The sequence below is a fragment of the Nematolebias whitei genome, chromosome 1 (assembly GCF_014905685.2).
Source record: "Nematolebias whitei isolate Nwh7 chromosome 1, NemWhi1, whole genome shotgun sequence".
In the NCBI taxonomy this organism is placed as follows: Eukaryota; Metazoa; Chordata; class Actinopteri; order Cyprinodontiformes; family Rivulidae; genus Nematolebias; species Nematolebias whitei.
This window is the reverse complement of record NC_056498.1, coordinates 1,578,438-1,593,931: the sequence shown is the minus strand read 5'-3', so window position 1 is coordinate 1,593,931 and position 15,494 is coordinate 1,578,438. Positions and strand designations below refer to the sequence as shown.

At 39.9% G+C, this 15,494-nt stretch overlaps 1 protein-coding gene across 1 annotated transcript in view; it reads left to right on the top strand.

Moving 5' to 3' along the window:
- Positions 1-2,694: 2,694 nt before the first annotated feature.
- Positions 2,695-15,494, top strand: part of snapc2 (small nuclear RNA activating complex, polypeptide 2) — a 107,588-nt gene continuing 94,788 nt past the window's right edge. The window contains exon 1 of the mRNA XM_037681414.1: positions 2,695-2,859. Coding sequence (XP_037537342.1) covers positions 2,695-2,859 — 165 coding nt within the window. The remainder of the gene's footprint in view (positions 2,860-15,494) is intronic.

The window sequence follows — 15,494 nt, the reverse complement described above, 5'->3', positions numbered from 1 at the left end:
ACTTTTAATCCAGGTTACAATAATCCACACTTTTAATCCAGGTTACACTAGCTACATATTGTGCAGGTATAAAGATACATTTGTATATATTTTTGTGTACATTTATTTGTTAAGCTATTTGACTAACTTTTATTTTTTATTATTCAATATTTTACTAACAGAATAGTCAAATAGCAACCTGTTTTTTGTGCGAATTGCTGTCAGTCAAATGTTCAATTTTGGAATAAAGGGGTGGAAATAAAACGTGTATTTATTTATTTTTCCCGATTCATCTATTAATCAAAAAAGTAATCGGCCAATGAATCGGTTATTGAAATAATCATTAGTTGCAGCCCTACATCAGATTCTACTGCCTTCCCCTTTTTCATTCTTTTCAGAGCTTTCCTGACTTCACCCTCACTAATCTTTCCCACTTCCTGGTCCACAGTTTCTATGACCTCTACTCTTTCTCTTTCATTCTCTTTATTCATTAGCTCCTCAAAGTACTCCTTCCATCTTTCCGTCACACTCTCCTCACTTGTTAGAACATTGCCATTTCTATCTTTAATAAGCCTAACCTGCTGCACATCCTTCCCAGCCTGATCCCCCTGTCTTGCCAATCAGTACAAGTCCTTCTTGCCCTCTTTAGTGTCCAGTCTCCCATACAACTCATCGTACATCCTCTGCTTTGCCTTAGCTATCCAAAAAAGTTCAACCTGGTCCTCTGGACATTCAAAAAAAACTAAAACAAAACAAAGCAAAAAAATCTAGAAACGTTTCGTCTCTCATCCAAGAGACTTCCTCAGTCTGAGGTGCTGTAATGGTGTAATTTTTTTGCTTTGTTTTGTTTTTGTTTTTTTTGAATGTCCAGAGGACCAGATTGAACTTTTTTGGATTTTTCTACCTGGATTATTGAGCATGCATCAGGATATTTGCCTTAGCTACTTCCCTCTTTGTTCTACGTCCCATCTCTTTATATTCTTGTCCCCTCTCTTCAGTCCTCTTACTGTCATATTTCTTCTTGGCTAATCTCTTTCTTTGAACAGCTTCCTGCACTTCACTATTCCACCACCAGGTTTCCTTATCATCCATTCTCTGTCCAGATGACACACCAAGTACCTTCCTACCTGTCTCTAATTACTGTTGCTGTAGTAGCCCAGTCATTTGGAAGCCCTTTCTTACCAGACCCTTTAACAGCTCCTCTTTGAATTTCTCACAACATTCTTCCTTCTTCAGCTTCCACCATTTTGTCTTCTTCTAAGATTTTGCTCTTTTTCTCTTCTTCACAACAACAGTCATTCTACACACAACCATCCGATGCTGTCTGGCCACACTCTCCCCTACCACCACCTTACAGTCTCCAATCTCCCTCAGGTTTCCTCTTCTACATAGAATGTAGTCGACCTGCGTAATCCTTCCTCCACTTTTATAGGTCACTATATATTCCTCCCTCTTTTGGTATTCTGTGTTTATATGTTGTTAATATAAAGATCTAAAAATTAAATTAAACAGGGAGCTCTGGTTCTGCAGCCCACACATCAGACCAGCCCTACAGGAAATCTCCAGACCCTCCCGCAGCCACGCTGGACCTGAGTTTAATTCGCTCGTTTTAATTCCTTAATTTCTCACCTTTTCAGTCATGGCATCAATGGAGGAGTAAGAGATCACTGCCTCTTGGCAAAAGAACAAAACAAAAGAAAAGACCAGATCAGGGATGAAGAAGGGGGATTTAATACATTGGTGTCACATACAAAACAGTCCGTTGACGGGCAGTTTATTGTGTGGCATTGCGTACTCGGTCGTAAAAATTAAGCTTTGCGCGGACATGCCCTGCGTGGTTATGCTCGTACCTTTGCGTACGTACCTTTGCGTACGTACCTTTGCGTACGTACCTTTGCGTTCGTACCTCCGCGTACGAACATACGCGGGAGTATACTGGGGGCTTGAGAGATATGAGAAAACAGTTGCTGGAACGCATGTGAAAAAATTAGGATGGTGGGGGGGGGAAAAATTCCCTGCAGCAAAAAAAAAAAACATGTTCCTCTGGTCAAACAAATGTTACAAAGTGCTTCACATTAATCAATTAAAACATCATAAATGACATCAGACACACAAAAGTATACCAAATCAATTTCAATAACGACATAAAAAAAGAAAGAAATTCAAATATTAAAAGCTTTATTAAACAAGTAAGTTTTAACTAATCATTTAAAAGAAGACAATGAAGAGGTCTGTCTAATAAGTTCAGTCAGCCAATCTTCTCTCAGGTAAGACACTGCCTAATTATGGTGACTCAAGCAGGCTGTGAGGGTCCACCCAGAGCCCTATAAAGAGAGAGTTGCGACACTCCCATAGACTCCCATAGAAAGAATGGAATGCAGAAGTCACGTGGGTCATGCAGTGGTAAATAGTTCCAAACAGCAGCAGTTCCAGCATTGAACGTAGTTCATTGTCCATAGATAATGGCCGCAGCCTCTGAATTGGGCCAGAGCTGGTGGACTTTCCATTTTTCAGGAGGTAGATGTGGTCTGTCCAGAAGTTCATTTGATGTTGATGATCCATTGTTTTACCTCAGAGGTCAAATACTCAGTTATTTAACCTTTGTTTCAGCATGCCTCTGTAGAACTGAAAACCTGGAGTTTCCCGTTTGTAAGTCAATTCCAGTCAAAGTACACAGATTCATTTAGTTTGTTGATTCCCCCACAGCTCTCATCTATGGTGGACTCCCTAAAGACCAAGTTGATCTCTGGTGTCAGCTTCCAGCTGCAGAAGATCAGGTGGGAGGAGGAGAGGAGCAGGAAGCCTGTGGATGAGTGGACACACCTGGCCTCTGCTCTGGCAGGGACCCTTGAAGTCGTCCTGTCTGCTGCCTTTTCTCAGGTACATTGTTTCAACGCAGGGTTAGAGGAGACTAGCGGCAGGATCGCTTTACTTGTGGAAACACTTGAGACCCTGTTGGACCCTACCAGTGGACTCTGTCAGACCCTGTAGCAGCTTTGGTCATTCAGCATGACTCTTCATAAATTAGAACAGCTGATAGCAGATATAAAAACTTTTATTTTTGTTTTGGACCAATATCTACAGTGGTGCTTGAAAGTTTGTAAACCCTTTGTAATTTTCTATATTTCTGCATGAATATGGTCTAAAACATCATCAGATTTTCACACAAGTCCTAAAAGTAGATACAAAGAACCCAGTTAAACAAATGAGACATAAATATTATACTTTGTCATTTATTTATTTAAATGCCAAGATGGCTGCGCTCAGGGCAGCTGCAGCTTCACCAGCTCCCAGTGAGATCCCAGTTTTCAGGAGTTTTGAAACTGACTCTGCATGTGTTAAGCGTGTGAATTATAGCTGAACCGAACTGATGAGGATGAAAGAGGATTTAACACTGAATAAAGCAGCAATCAACAACAACCTTAAAACTATGCTCGGCAGACTGCAACTTTTACGGACATCAGTGTGGAGACAGCAGCGCTCAAATGGAAAGAAGAGGCGCTGTGCCCAAGAGAACAAAAGAGTTTGCCAGGCTGGTGTGTTAGTGAGGCTGAAAACTAATGCTAAGACTGGCAGACTCCCAATAACCTCTCTCTTTCTGTCCAACGTTCGCTCCTTGGATAACAAGATGGATCTGCTTTGACTCAGAGTGGGTTCCTCAGAGGAGACGAGGGAATGTGCGGTACTCTGTCTCACAGAGACATGGCTAAACAGCGACATTCCGGACTCAGTCTTCCAGCTAGACCAGGGGTGGACAAACTTTTGGACTTGCGGGCCAGTCTGAGTTCTAAAATTGGATCGAAGGGCGGGGCCAGGAACAGATGGATGGAGTGTTTGTGTGATGTTACACCCCAGCGCAATAACAGCCGCCAGGACGCTATTAATTATGGGCGATTCCACCTTCTGCACCACTCAAGCAGCCACTAAGTCAGGATTATATGATAGAACAGTGATTTTATTTACAATAGTGAAATTATTGACTTTGTGGAGTCTTACCAACTTCAGGCCCAAAACACTGTATTTTCTCTTACCTGAAGAAAATAAAATTCATCAAACCACAAGTCTCTTACCTCACTATGCTAATGAAATACAGGAGAAAAGTCTAAATAAAGTGACAGCTCACCTCTACAAACTCCTCACAAAACTTTTTACAACTACAGGATCTAAAGTTGACAACAGGTCAGCTGTGGCAGGTTGGGAATGGAAGCAGATGTCATCCTCCTGCAGCTCCTCTATGCAGCATCACAATAGAGTACCTGGACAATAATTCACACGTTTTTGTCTTTCACATTTTTTTTTTTTGATAATTCACACACAATTAACAGTTTCACACACGCACACACAAAGCATGACTTACAGCGATTCCTGATGGATGAAAAATAACATCCTGGTCGGGTTTTCCTTTTTCACTTTATCCTGGATTCTTTTCAGCAGACTGATGAGCTTTCCAGTTAAATTTGGTGATCTGTCCGTTGTGACATTGTCAACTTTACTCCACAGAAGCTTCATTCTCTCATGACAGCAGACGATTATAAAAATCATCTCTCCGTGTTTTTCCTTTCAGAGACTCCAGGGTCAAAAACACCTCCATTATCTCAAAACTGTTGTTAATGCCGCAGATTAAAAATAATAGCAGTGTCCTTTATTACTTTCATCCAATAAACTCTTAACTTAAAGGACTCTCTCTGCCTTTTAGCTTATTTTGCTAGCTAAATCTTCATCAATCAGTTCCACAAGGCGAGTCACAGTCCTGCGTGATAAACTGATTTTTTTCTAACTTATCTTGGCCCTCCGGACACAATAGACCTGCTCTGTTTTTACCATTTTTCTTTCAAAACAATTGCAATCGGAGAAAGGCTTGCTAACATAGTTAGCAGTTAGCAAAGTGTACTCTTTGAAAACCGCAACAGTTTCTTGGCATAAAAACTGCCTTGATTGGACCTCAGTGAAACTATATGTTGTTGTCCACCCCATTTTAAACACTTGGCACTCACTGTGCACTTTTCTTTGCTTTGATAAACACGTTTTTACAGATGAGTTCGTAGGGCAAAGTAAAAATAAAAGCGTAGAGAAGAAATTACAAACCGGATTCCAAAAAAGTTGGGACACTAAACAAATTGTGAATAAAAACTGAATGCAATGATGTGGAGATGGCAAATGTCAATATTTTATTCGTAATATAACATAGATGACAGATCAAAAGTTTAATCTGAGTAAATGTAACATTTTAAAGGAAAAATATGTTGATTCAAAATTTCACAGTGTCAACAAATCCCAAAAAAGTTGGGACAAGTAGCAATAAGTGGCTGGAAAAAGGAAATTGAGCATATAACGAACAGCTGGAAGACCAATTAACACTAATTAGGTCAATTGACAACATGATTGGGTATAAAAAGAGCTTCTCAGAGTGTCAGTGTTTCTCAGAAGCCAAGATGGTAAGAGGATCACCAATTCTACCATTGTTGCGCAGAAAGATAGTGCAACAATACTAGAGTGTTGTTACCCAGCGTAAAATAGCAAAGACTTTTAAGTTATCATCATCAACCGTGCATAACATCATCAAAAGATTCAGAGAATCTGGAACATTTGCTCTGCCTAAGGGTCAAGGCCGTAAAACTACTGGATGCTCATGATCTCCGGGCCCTTAAACGTCACTGCACCTCAAACAAGAATGCCACTGTCAAGGAAATAACAGAATGGGCTCAGGAATACTTCCAGAAAGCATTGTCAGTGAACACAATCCACTGTGCCATCCGCCGTTGCCAGCTGAAACTCTACAGTGCAAAGAGGAAGCCATTTCTAAGCAAGCTCCACAAGCTCAGACATTTGCACTGGGCCAGAGATCATTTAAAATGGAGTGTGGCAAAATGGAAGACTGTTCTGTGATCAGATGAGTCACGATTTGAAGTTCTTTATGGAACACTGGGACGCCATGTCATCCGGACCAGAGAGGACAAAGATAGCCCAAGTGGTTATCAACGCTCTGTTCAGAAGCCTGCATCACTGATGGTATGGGGTTGCATGAGCGCTTGTGGCATGGGAAGCTTGCATGTCTGGAAAGGCACCATTAATGCAGAGAACTATGTTCAGGTTCTAGAACAACATATGCTCCCATCTAGACGTCATCTCTTTCAAGGAAGACCCTGCATTTTTCAACACGATAATGCCAGACCTCATTCTGCAGCAATCACAACATCATGGCTACGTAGGAGAAGGATCTGGGTACTGAAATGACCAGCCTGCAGTCCAGATCTTTCACCTATAGAGAACATTTGGCGCATCATAAAGAGGAAGGTGCGACAAAGAAGGCCCAAGACGATTGAACAGTTAGAGGCCTGTATTAGACATGAATGGGAGAGCATTCCTATTTTTAAACTTGAGAAACTGGTCTCCTCCGTCCCCAGACGTCTGTTGAGTGTTGTAAGAAGAAACTGGACTTGTCCCAACTTTTTTGGGATTTGTTGACGCCATGAAATTTGGAAACAACAGATTTTTCCCTTAAAATGATACAGTCTCTCAGTTTAAACTTTCGATCTGTGATTTGTGTTCTATTCTAAATAAAATATTAGATGTTGGCACCTCCACATCATTGCATTCAGTTTTTATTCACTATTTGTTTAGTGTCCGAACTTTTTTGGAATCTGGTTTGTATATATATGTATATATATATATATACTGTAAAAATGAAAAATGGAGCGTGAAATCGATAGGCGGATAGGTGCAGCATCTGCAGTGAAGCGGGCGCTGTACAGGTCTGTCGTGGTGAAGAGAGAGCTGAGTCAAAAGGCGAAGCTCTCAATTTACCGATCGATCTACGTTCCTACCCTCATCTATGGTCACGAGCTTTGGGTTTTGACCGAAAGATTGAGATCTCGGATACAAGCGGCCGAAATGAGTTTTCTCCGCAGGGTGTCTGGGGTCTCCCTTAGAGACAGGGTGAGAAGCTCGATCATCCGGGAGGGACTCAGAGTAGAGCCGCTGCTTCTCCACATCGAGAGGAGCCAGTTGAGGTGGCTTTGGCATCTGTTTAGGATGCCTTCTGGACGCCTCCCTGGTGAGGTGTTCCGGACACGTCCTGCCAGAAAGAGGCCCAGAGGAAGACCCAGGACATGCTGGAGGGACTATGTTTCTCGGCTGGCCTGGGAATGCCTCGGGATTCCCCCGGAAGAACTGGCCCAAGTGGCTGGGGAGAGGGAAGTCTGGGCCTCCCTACTTAGGCTGCTACCCCCGCAACCCGACCCCGGATAAGCGGAAGAAGATGGATGGATGGATGGATGGATATATACTGTAATTCTCAGACTATAAAGCGCACCTGTGTGTAAGCCGCACATATGATATATAAGAAAAATCATAATTTTGTACATAAAGAAGACGCACCGGCTGTTAAGCCGCGGGTGTCCATTGTACAGTGAATGCCCAGCTCATTATGTTCTTGTTGTAATACAAGAATCAGCCACTTGATGGCATTCACAGATTACGGCTTGCTTTCAACATGCACAAAGCTTGAATGGTGATTCGAAGTATACGTAAAGCTTCAGTATTAGACTCATGCTGACAACCATTATTCCTTCAAAATGAACAAAATACCGGTAAATATCTACTGGTAAGCATAATCCCTGGACATTGAAGTGCCAAACATCTACGTAACTGAAATTATTTAAAAATTGTATACCGGGAAATATTATCCAGAAGTTTTAATAGGGTCATGTGACCAGAAGTGAAATGCCGTAGTACATATAAATGTGGTAAATATTCATTAAATCACTGGTAGTACTACTGATTTTTATTGTTATTCAGTTTTGGTATCAGCTGCTGTTTTTAAATCTACCTTTACTTTCTAAATTATCTTATCAAATAAATTTGACAGGATTTCTCTTCAACGCTAATGAGGAGGGGAGGGAGTATCAGGGAACAGCCCCCCTCCCCCGCTCAGTTTCATGAGTGAGACGAGCTTAAATAATATACCCACTGGTATTTAAACACATTTGCCATAGAACGAAAGATTTTTTTAAACTTTGATATAAATATGTACCAGTCTTGATTGACTGCTTTAAAATAAAATCTTGACTTCGCTACGCTTACATGAGGACGGGGGGTGGGGGGGAACTAGGGCTGCAACTAACGATAATTTCAATAATCGATTAATCACCCAAATATTTTTCCAGATTAATCAATTGATCGGCAAAAACCCCCCCCAAATTTTTTATTTCCACCCCTTTATTCCAAAATTGAACATTTGACTGACATTACAATTTGCACAAAAAACAGGTTGCTACTTGACTATTCTGTTAGTAAAATATTGAATAATAAAAGTTAGTCAAATAGCTGAAAAAAATTAATGTACACAAAAATATATACAAATGTATGTGTTATACCTGCACAATATGTAGCTACTTTGTAAAATGTGTCCTTGAGGGAAGAGTGTAACCTGGATTAAAAGTGTGGATTATTGTAACCTGGATTAAAAGTGTAGATCATTGTAGTGACGCCTTTGTCTTCAACCATCGACAGAGGCCTCATGTCACTGATGATCATTTAAGGATGTTATCAGTGAAGACAGCTGCTGCTGTGGTGTCCATGATGTCTGTCCATCATGAAGCTGTCATTGTTTGTTCTTGTTTTCTGGAATGAGAGAGTAAATATGTATTATAGCATTATAGCTAACAGTGTTAGGTTCAGGCAAAAGCAGCTCAAAGAGCAATTAAACACACACACACGCACACACACACACACACACACACACACACACACACACACACACACACACAATACTTAATTACACACATTTGAGTAGATGTAATAAATTACTTTAATTCCTGTTTAAATGCAATTCATCCTGCCATATCTGCAGTGTCTTCAGACTTTGCCAGCAAATTAAAAGTTGAAGCTTGTAGGGGAACACTACCTCAAACAGATATCATTCATGTGTTTGTGTTTTAAACTGTTAAAATAAGATGCATTTATTCCCTTGGGAATGAACAGACTTTATTTTACAGGTGTTAAACTCGGCTTACAAACTCCTTAGTGGCCACTAATCTAATGTAATGAAAAACTGTCATTGTGTTAACTTCACTGCCAATATGACCTCATTTCTCACGAAATGGACAGATCGTCTTAATGAGAGCTGTGGTTCATTTTGGCCTTGAAGTGAAACACCTGCCGAGGAGTTTACTCCCAGGATTTTCCCATGGAGATAACAGTTTTAAAAGAATCCTTTGTTTTCAGGACATTCTCTTTTCAGGAGATGAACAGCGACACCTTTTTGACGAACATTGCATGTTTGCCACAGCTTCAGAACTGAATGTTTGTTATTGAAAATGTCTGTTTAAAGTAACCTCTGTTTTAAGATAATCATGTTTATTTTTCTCCTTTTAAAACAAGTGTGGCTTTTTAAAGGCAGACAGAGAAAATGGACTATTATTTTATATAAAACATGACAGAGTTTATGAACCATATCTCATCCGGTGGGAGGTCCTAAGTCAATCTGTAACACACAGACAGACACTAGTTCTTCTACACCACTTCTTCATTACACTTCATCGCTCTTCTTACATGAACAAACTTCGAACAAAACTGCAGAGAAGATTCTTCCTCCTAGTGAGATGTCCAGGAAGGAAACGACACCAGCAGAACCTGGCATTAGAGAAACCTGACCGAACCAGAGACATCGCCGCAGATTGATAAATCCCAGCTGACTTCAGAGCCAGTGGCCGGACCTTCATCCCTCCAACGGTCAGTGGCGGTCCTAGCCTATTTGGCACCCTGGGCGAGCAACCCCAATGCGCCCCCCACCTGTGTTCTGTGAGGTCTTTGAAAGATTTGGAAAGTTTATGAGCAATTTGAGAATTTTGGTGTTCTGGGCTGGTGTCATGTGAGATGAACAGAGAACTTGCATGTTTCCAGTCTGTGAGTCTTGAATTTGTTAGACTTGTATTCCTTTTTGAAAACAACTTGCAACACAAGCAGAAAAGGCTGTTGTTTTTTTTCGAATACACCAACCAGCTTCTAAGCATCTTTTCACCACTAACTAACGTCTTCCAAAAATACTGGTGGCGGCAACTTCTACCATCATCCTCGTTCTTTGGAACAACAAAGTCAGCTCTTACTTGACTTGGTCCTCTGCAAACTAACAGTGTGCAAATTTTGTCAGTCAGAACTGAAGGCCAGTCAGCAGGATCAGCAGACAGGTGCTCATCCTCAGCAGGAGGACTTGGTGGGAGTTCAGCTCCAGACATTTCTGTTAGGGATTTTTTCCCTCGTATCACCTTTAAAGAATTCACACACAAGACAGAGTATAAGAATTTTGAATGAGCCCTCTGCAGAGGGGGGAGTTCGTAACCTGACCAAACGTCAAGGTGAAGTCCGCCGTTCGACGGGAGAGCTCGTGTTTTATTGTGAGGCAGGAGGAGTGAGCATCAGGCAAAATCAACAGATACAGATTTTCTCCGACGCAGCAAGCCAGAAAAGATTACTAAACAGACAGCTTGATTACAAAACGGGATAGCCGGAATAGCGAGGTCAGATCTGAATAACATCATGGTTGTTTAAAAACCCAAGGTCTTGGTCTGACTGCACGTGAACAAGACAAATGGCTATTCTTTAGTTCACATGACTGGAGTTTAATTAAATGATGCGGGGTCTAAAAAAAGTTTTAAATGATAACATTTACATTTTATCCAACATTCCCTACTGTTTATTATTTAAAACTAAGTTTTACCATATGCAAACTATAAATTTATGTGGGCATCACATTTAACTGAAGATTCTATGTGAATGACGCTGAAAACCCCCCCCAGGGCTGATGGTAAGAGCGTAGGAGGAAAAGCACGTCATCACCCCAGGCCCTCTCTGGCGATGACCCTGAACTTCAGGTTCACTCAGTATCTTCAATTTGTGGGCCCCGGAACAAGTAAATCAAAGGCAGAAAAACAAAAATCACACAAAGACCAAGCAAAACTAGAATTATGTGGGCTCTTTATGAGCGAGCAGTAATTTTTTTTATGAACTGCAAAGATAACTGAATCATCACTTTAAACCAATCTAAAATAATAAATATAGAACAGGTTTTTAGGTCTGAGTGTAAAGCATTGTGACTATTTTAACTACTAGTTCTGGTAATAAAACTATTTTACTTTGTTCTCCTGAAATGACCAAGTAAAAAACAACAACATAAATTTTCCTTTCCCTCGGCGTTTTGGTGCTCTGAAAGAGTTGGGAGGCCCTCGTGAGGGGTCCTTTGTTGCTCAGCGGTGATGTAATTATAGGACCGCGGAGTTCTCTTCATGTGTGTAAGAGTCTCTGTTATCAGTATGTTTTAAACTTTCTAGGGACGTGTGTGCACTGAGGAGGCCTAAGTCAGCGTGTCCATCTTGTCGTTTTTCTTTGGGGGTATAAGTTCAGTTCAGGATTTTCAGGAAGAATGTGTGTCAGGCCACTTGTCCTGACATAGTGGGGGCTTTCATCAACCAGATCGATCCCAACGGGTTTGGCTTCTCTGCTGGCGTGAGGTTCTCTCAACCACCTGATAAGGTCCAGTCCACCTCGGTCCCTTCCTCTTGTGATGACATTCAGCAGCACCGAGTGTGTGGGGCCTCCCAGGTTCATCTCCCTCCTTTTGTTTTGTCACCTCTGAATGAAGCCTGACACAAAGGTGCTGAATTTTTCTGTATACCTTCGTTTCTTCTCTCAGGTGAGAGCAGTTGCTGCACCCAGAGACTGTCTTCCTTTCACCCGCCACCTGTAACACAAAAATCTACAAAAATCTCCTGCATCGTTGTCTAGGAGGTCTATCTTCAGATCTTTTCTAATTTTTCCTGTCTATTTTTTGTAGGTCATATGATGTTCTATGTTTTAGTCCAAATGCAGCCCTCTAAGGCATGTAACTGTATTTTCTGTCTCTTCCACTAAAGGGGTTTGTCAAAATAAGTATTTCCTTATTACTTCTACACTGTAATAGCTTTATAGAACAACATAATTCACATTTAATTTGTACTTTCATGTTTACAAACCTGAACCAAGAAAAAGGATATGTCGGATTCTCAAAAGTCCTTACTCTGGATCCTAGAACAAGCACAGTTATTTTCACAAGAGAACATAGAAATCAAAAGACATTGTGTTATTACCACATGCAGTGAAAATGAGTAATCAGAATCAAAAAGTTAAAGTTTTTAGTTAAGATAATAAATTTATTTGTCTTACCTCCTCCTGTCTGTAGGGAAAAATTATTAAACGCATGCGCAGAAAATATATATATTTTTTCAAATCAGTACAATACAACATCAAACATTGCGTTTTCTCATCGAGATAGAACAAATAAAAGGAAATCAAAATCAGTTATCCAGCTCTGCCGTAGCTCCTCTGGAGATCTGTTTAGGCAGAACAAATATGTGCTCATCATAAAAATGTGGTTAACACACTCTATACTTGAAAACTCAATTAATTTCTTGATAGTCCAGTCAAGTAAAGTCAAGTCAAGCTAATATATCTAAAAACATAGATCCACCACATTTTCATTGTTCTTCTGGGTCTAAAAAAAGGTCCAAAAAAGTAAAAAAAATAAAAGGTCTACAAAGGTCTCAGAAAAGGCTTCTCAGAAAAAGGGGCGTCCCCCTAAGAGAACTGTCCTGTACACATAAAAGTGAGATTCTTTGGTTATCAAAATCTCTAATTTACACAGGTGATGAAGCATCCTTCAATTTTCTCAAAAAGCATCCTTAATGTTTTGTTGTGAAGTTGATATAATTTGTATATTAGCATCTCTTTTTAATTTTCTAGCAAGGCAAATCTATAAAATCTGTACATCACTATATACCTCCCCCATTTTTCTGAAACAGTACACCAGTGTGCCCTGTTTCAGAAACATTGAAGTAAAGTTTTCCCGTTTCGGTTGTTGGTTAATAAGATTCCCGTTTTGTATTTGCCCAAACTACTGTTTATGTGTGAACTGAATCATCCTCTGTACATGATAATTTATTTATGTATTTATTTTCCAAATTAGCGCTCTATAGGAAATGTGAGATCAACCACAGTTCAGATTTTCCAGCTCATATTGCAGACCAACATTTGTTAACCAAAAAGAATACAAACAACAACAAAAAAGGTTGAATCATGTCATCTGGACTTCGTTTTTCTGTTAAAAAGAAACGTTTCGCCCCTCATCCAAGAGGCTTCGTCAGTCTGAGGCCTAGCCATCTGGTATTACCCAGAAGCCACCCTGACTCTTGTGTTTCAAGCCTGCCTCAGATACCCCTGAAGTCTGGCCTTTTCACTAATGGTTTCAAAAACACAAAGTTTGTTTTCTCAGTCATCCAGGTATATAACAACAAAAAAGGTTGAATCATGTCATCTGGACTTCGTTTTTTTGTTAAAAAGAAACGTTTCGCCCCTCATCCAAGAGGCTTCGTCAGTCTGAGGCCTAGCCATCTGGTATTACCCAGAAGCCACCCTGACTCTTGTGTTTCAAGCCTGCCTCAGATACCCCTGAAGTCTGGCCTTTTCACTAATGGTTTCAAAAACACAAAGTTTGTTTTCTCAGTCATCCAGGTATATAACAACAAAAAACAAACAACACTTTTTCATTCTTGTCACTGAGTCCTTAGTCTAATCTGTAAAGACAAAGTAAGCCAATAATTTGTTCAGGGGTAACCTTATTCATTTTTGATATAAGATTGTAAAATTATAAATCTCTCCTTTTTGTCTAAAAGTCATTGAACTAGGCAGGTGTCCCAAGTGACCACAATACTACTTTTCAAAATCAAAATTTTGTTGTAATGTTTGAAAAGTGTGTCTATGTGGGTGCATTTATGTCAGAGCAAACATGCAGCATCTATCCTGGATCCAGAGTGAACGCACCACCGTACATCACATGCAAAAGTCGACACTCAAATCCAGACGTATAGTGACAGCCCGCTTCAGGTTCTCTCCAGTGTGTCTTTGGAGATACTGCAAGTTCAGAGTTCAAGAGTTCATCATGATGTTAGTCCAGTTCCCCCCTCCTGGACAAAAGTGCAGTTCCACAGACATCAGCATTTTGTTTCAGTTCAAGTCCATGTGCTCCAAACTTAGATTTTGTTGTTGTTGTTGTTTGGTAGCAGAACAGGATGTGGTCTCATAAAGTCACAAGTTCTTGTCAGCCTAGTTTTTCATCAACCTGCACATGGGATACACTACTGGGCACTTCAGAACCAGTCCAAGATGTCAAACTGCAACTTGCATGTGGGTTTTCAGTAACTTATATGAATAATCGTGCATTCTGTGTCATCAGAACATCCCTCCTGGTTCAAGAACTCACTCAGTTCAACTTTTTTTTAACTTAAGATTAGCTTAAAAATAAAGTAATCCAATTAAATCCTGATATTATTCTTAATTCATTTATTTATAGCTCTAAACCAAACAAAAAGTTGTCTCAGTGCACTTAACAGAAACAGTCTTAAATAGCTAAGTCAACTACCCAAATAACAAATCCAATTGTAAAGTTCTCCGTCTCAAGTTACACATAGACAAATAAAGCTCAGATTGAGCTCTCCGAAAGCCATTTCCATCTCTTGAAAATCTATCTGCCTCTACCTCCAGCGGTGTCATAACTGCACTCTGACCAACACAAGGGTCTCAATCAGCACCTCATAATGAAAGCCAAAAAACACCATCAACACTAAACTCAGACTCTAAGGCAGAACTTCCTACACCACACATGTCAAACTCAAAGGTCGTGAGAGCTTAAACGGTCTGAACTGTTATACAGTAAATGAAACGAGAACACAATCTATTAGTGTATTATCCATATTTAATGCCTTAACAGTGCTAAGTCTGCTAAAATGTACATTGTTAGGTCTGCTTAAAATGAGCCGTCAACTCCTAATGTGGCTATCTCGGATTTAATTATATTATGTTAAATTTGCACCTAATTTATAGATTTAATAAGCCGTTAGTAGTTAATTTTTATTAAGTGTGGTTTGGTTTCAAAGGTCAGAGGTATTCTCTTGACATGAAGTGAATTTAAACAGTTTAAAGGGACATTTCAGAATTTTTTATAAATTAATTCAGTCAGTTAAAGGGAATTTCAGATATTTTCTAAGTTGGGTTTTGGCACAAGATTATAAACAGTAGCTATCTTACCCAATGTAGATGGCTTATAAAATCAATGTCTATTTCTATTTTTCAACATCATGCAGTATTCTTATTTATTTTTTATTTTTTATCTAAATTCAGATAACTTGTTTTTTAGAGTGTCAAACTTCCTAAAACTTTAATGCAACATGACGTTCACGAGCGTGTGTGTTTGTGCGTGTGTGTGGTTATCACACAGGAGGGAGTTCAATGCGTGCGTGCGTTTGGTCTCCCAGACTGAGAGCCAGCAACACCACAGCTAACAGAAAAAGTCAGCTGTACGCTTGAAGGACATTATAGAATCAAAAAACAAATAGTGAACAGTTATCTGTACACTTATATTACTCAATAAGCTTACAGGCGAAGTAGACATGGTATTTTAACGTTTTTTTTTTTTTTTTTTTTTTCTT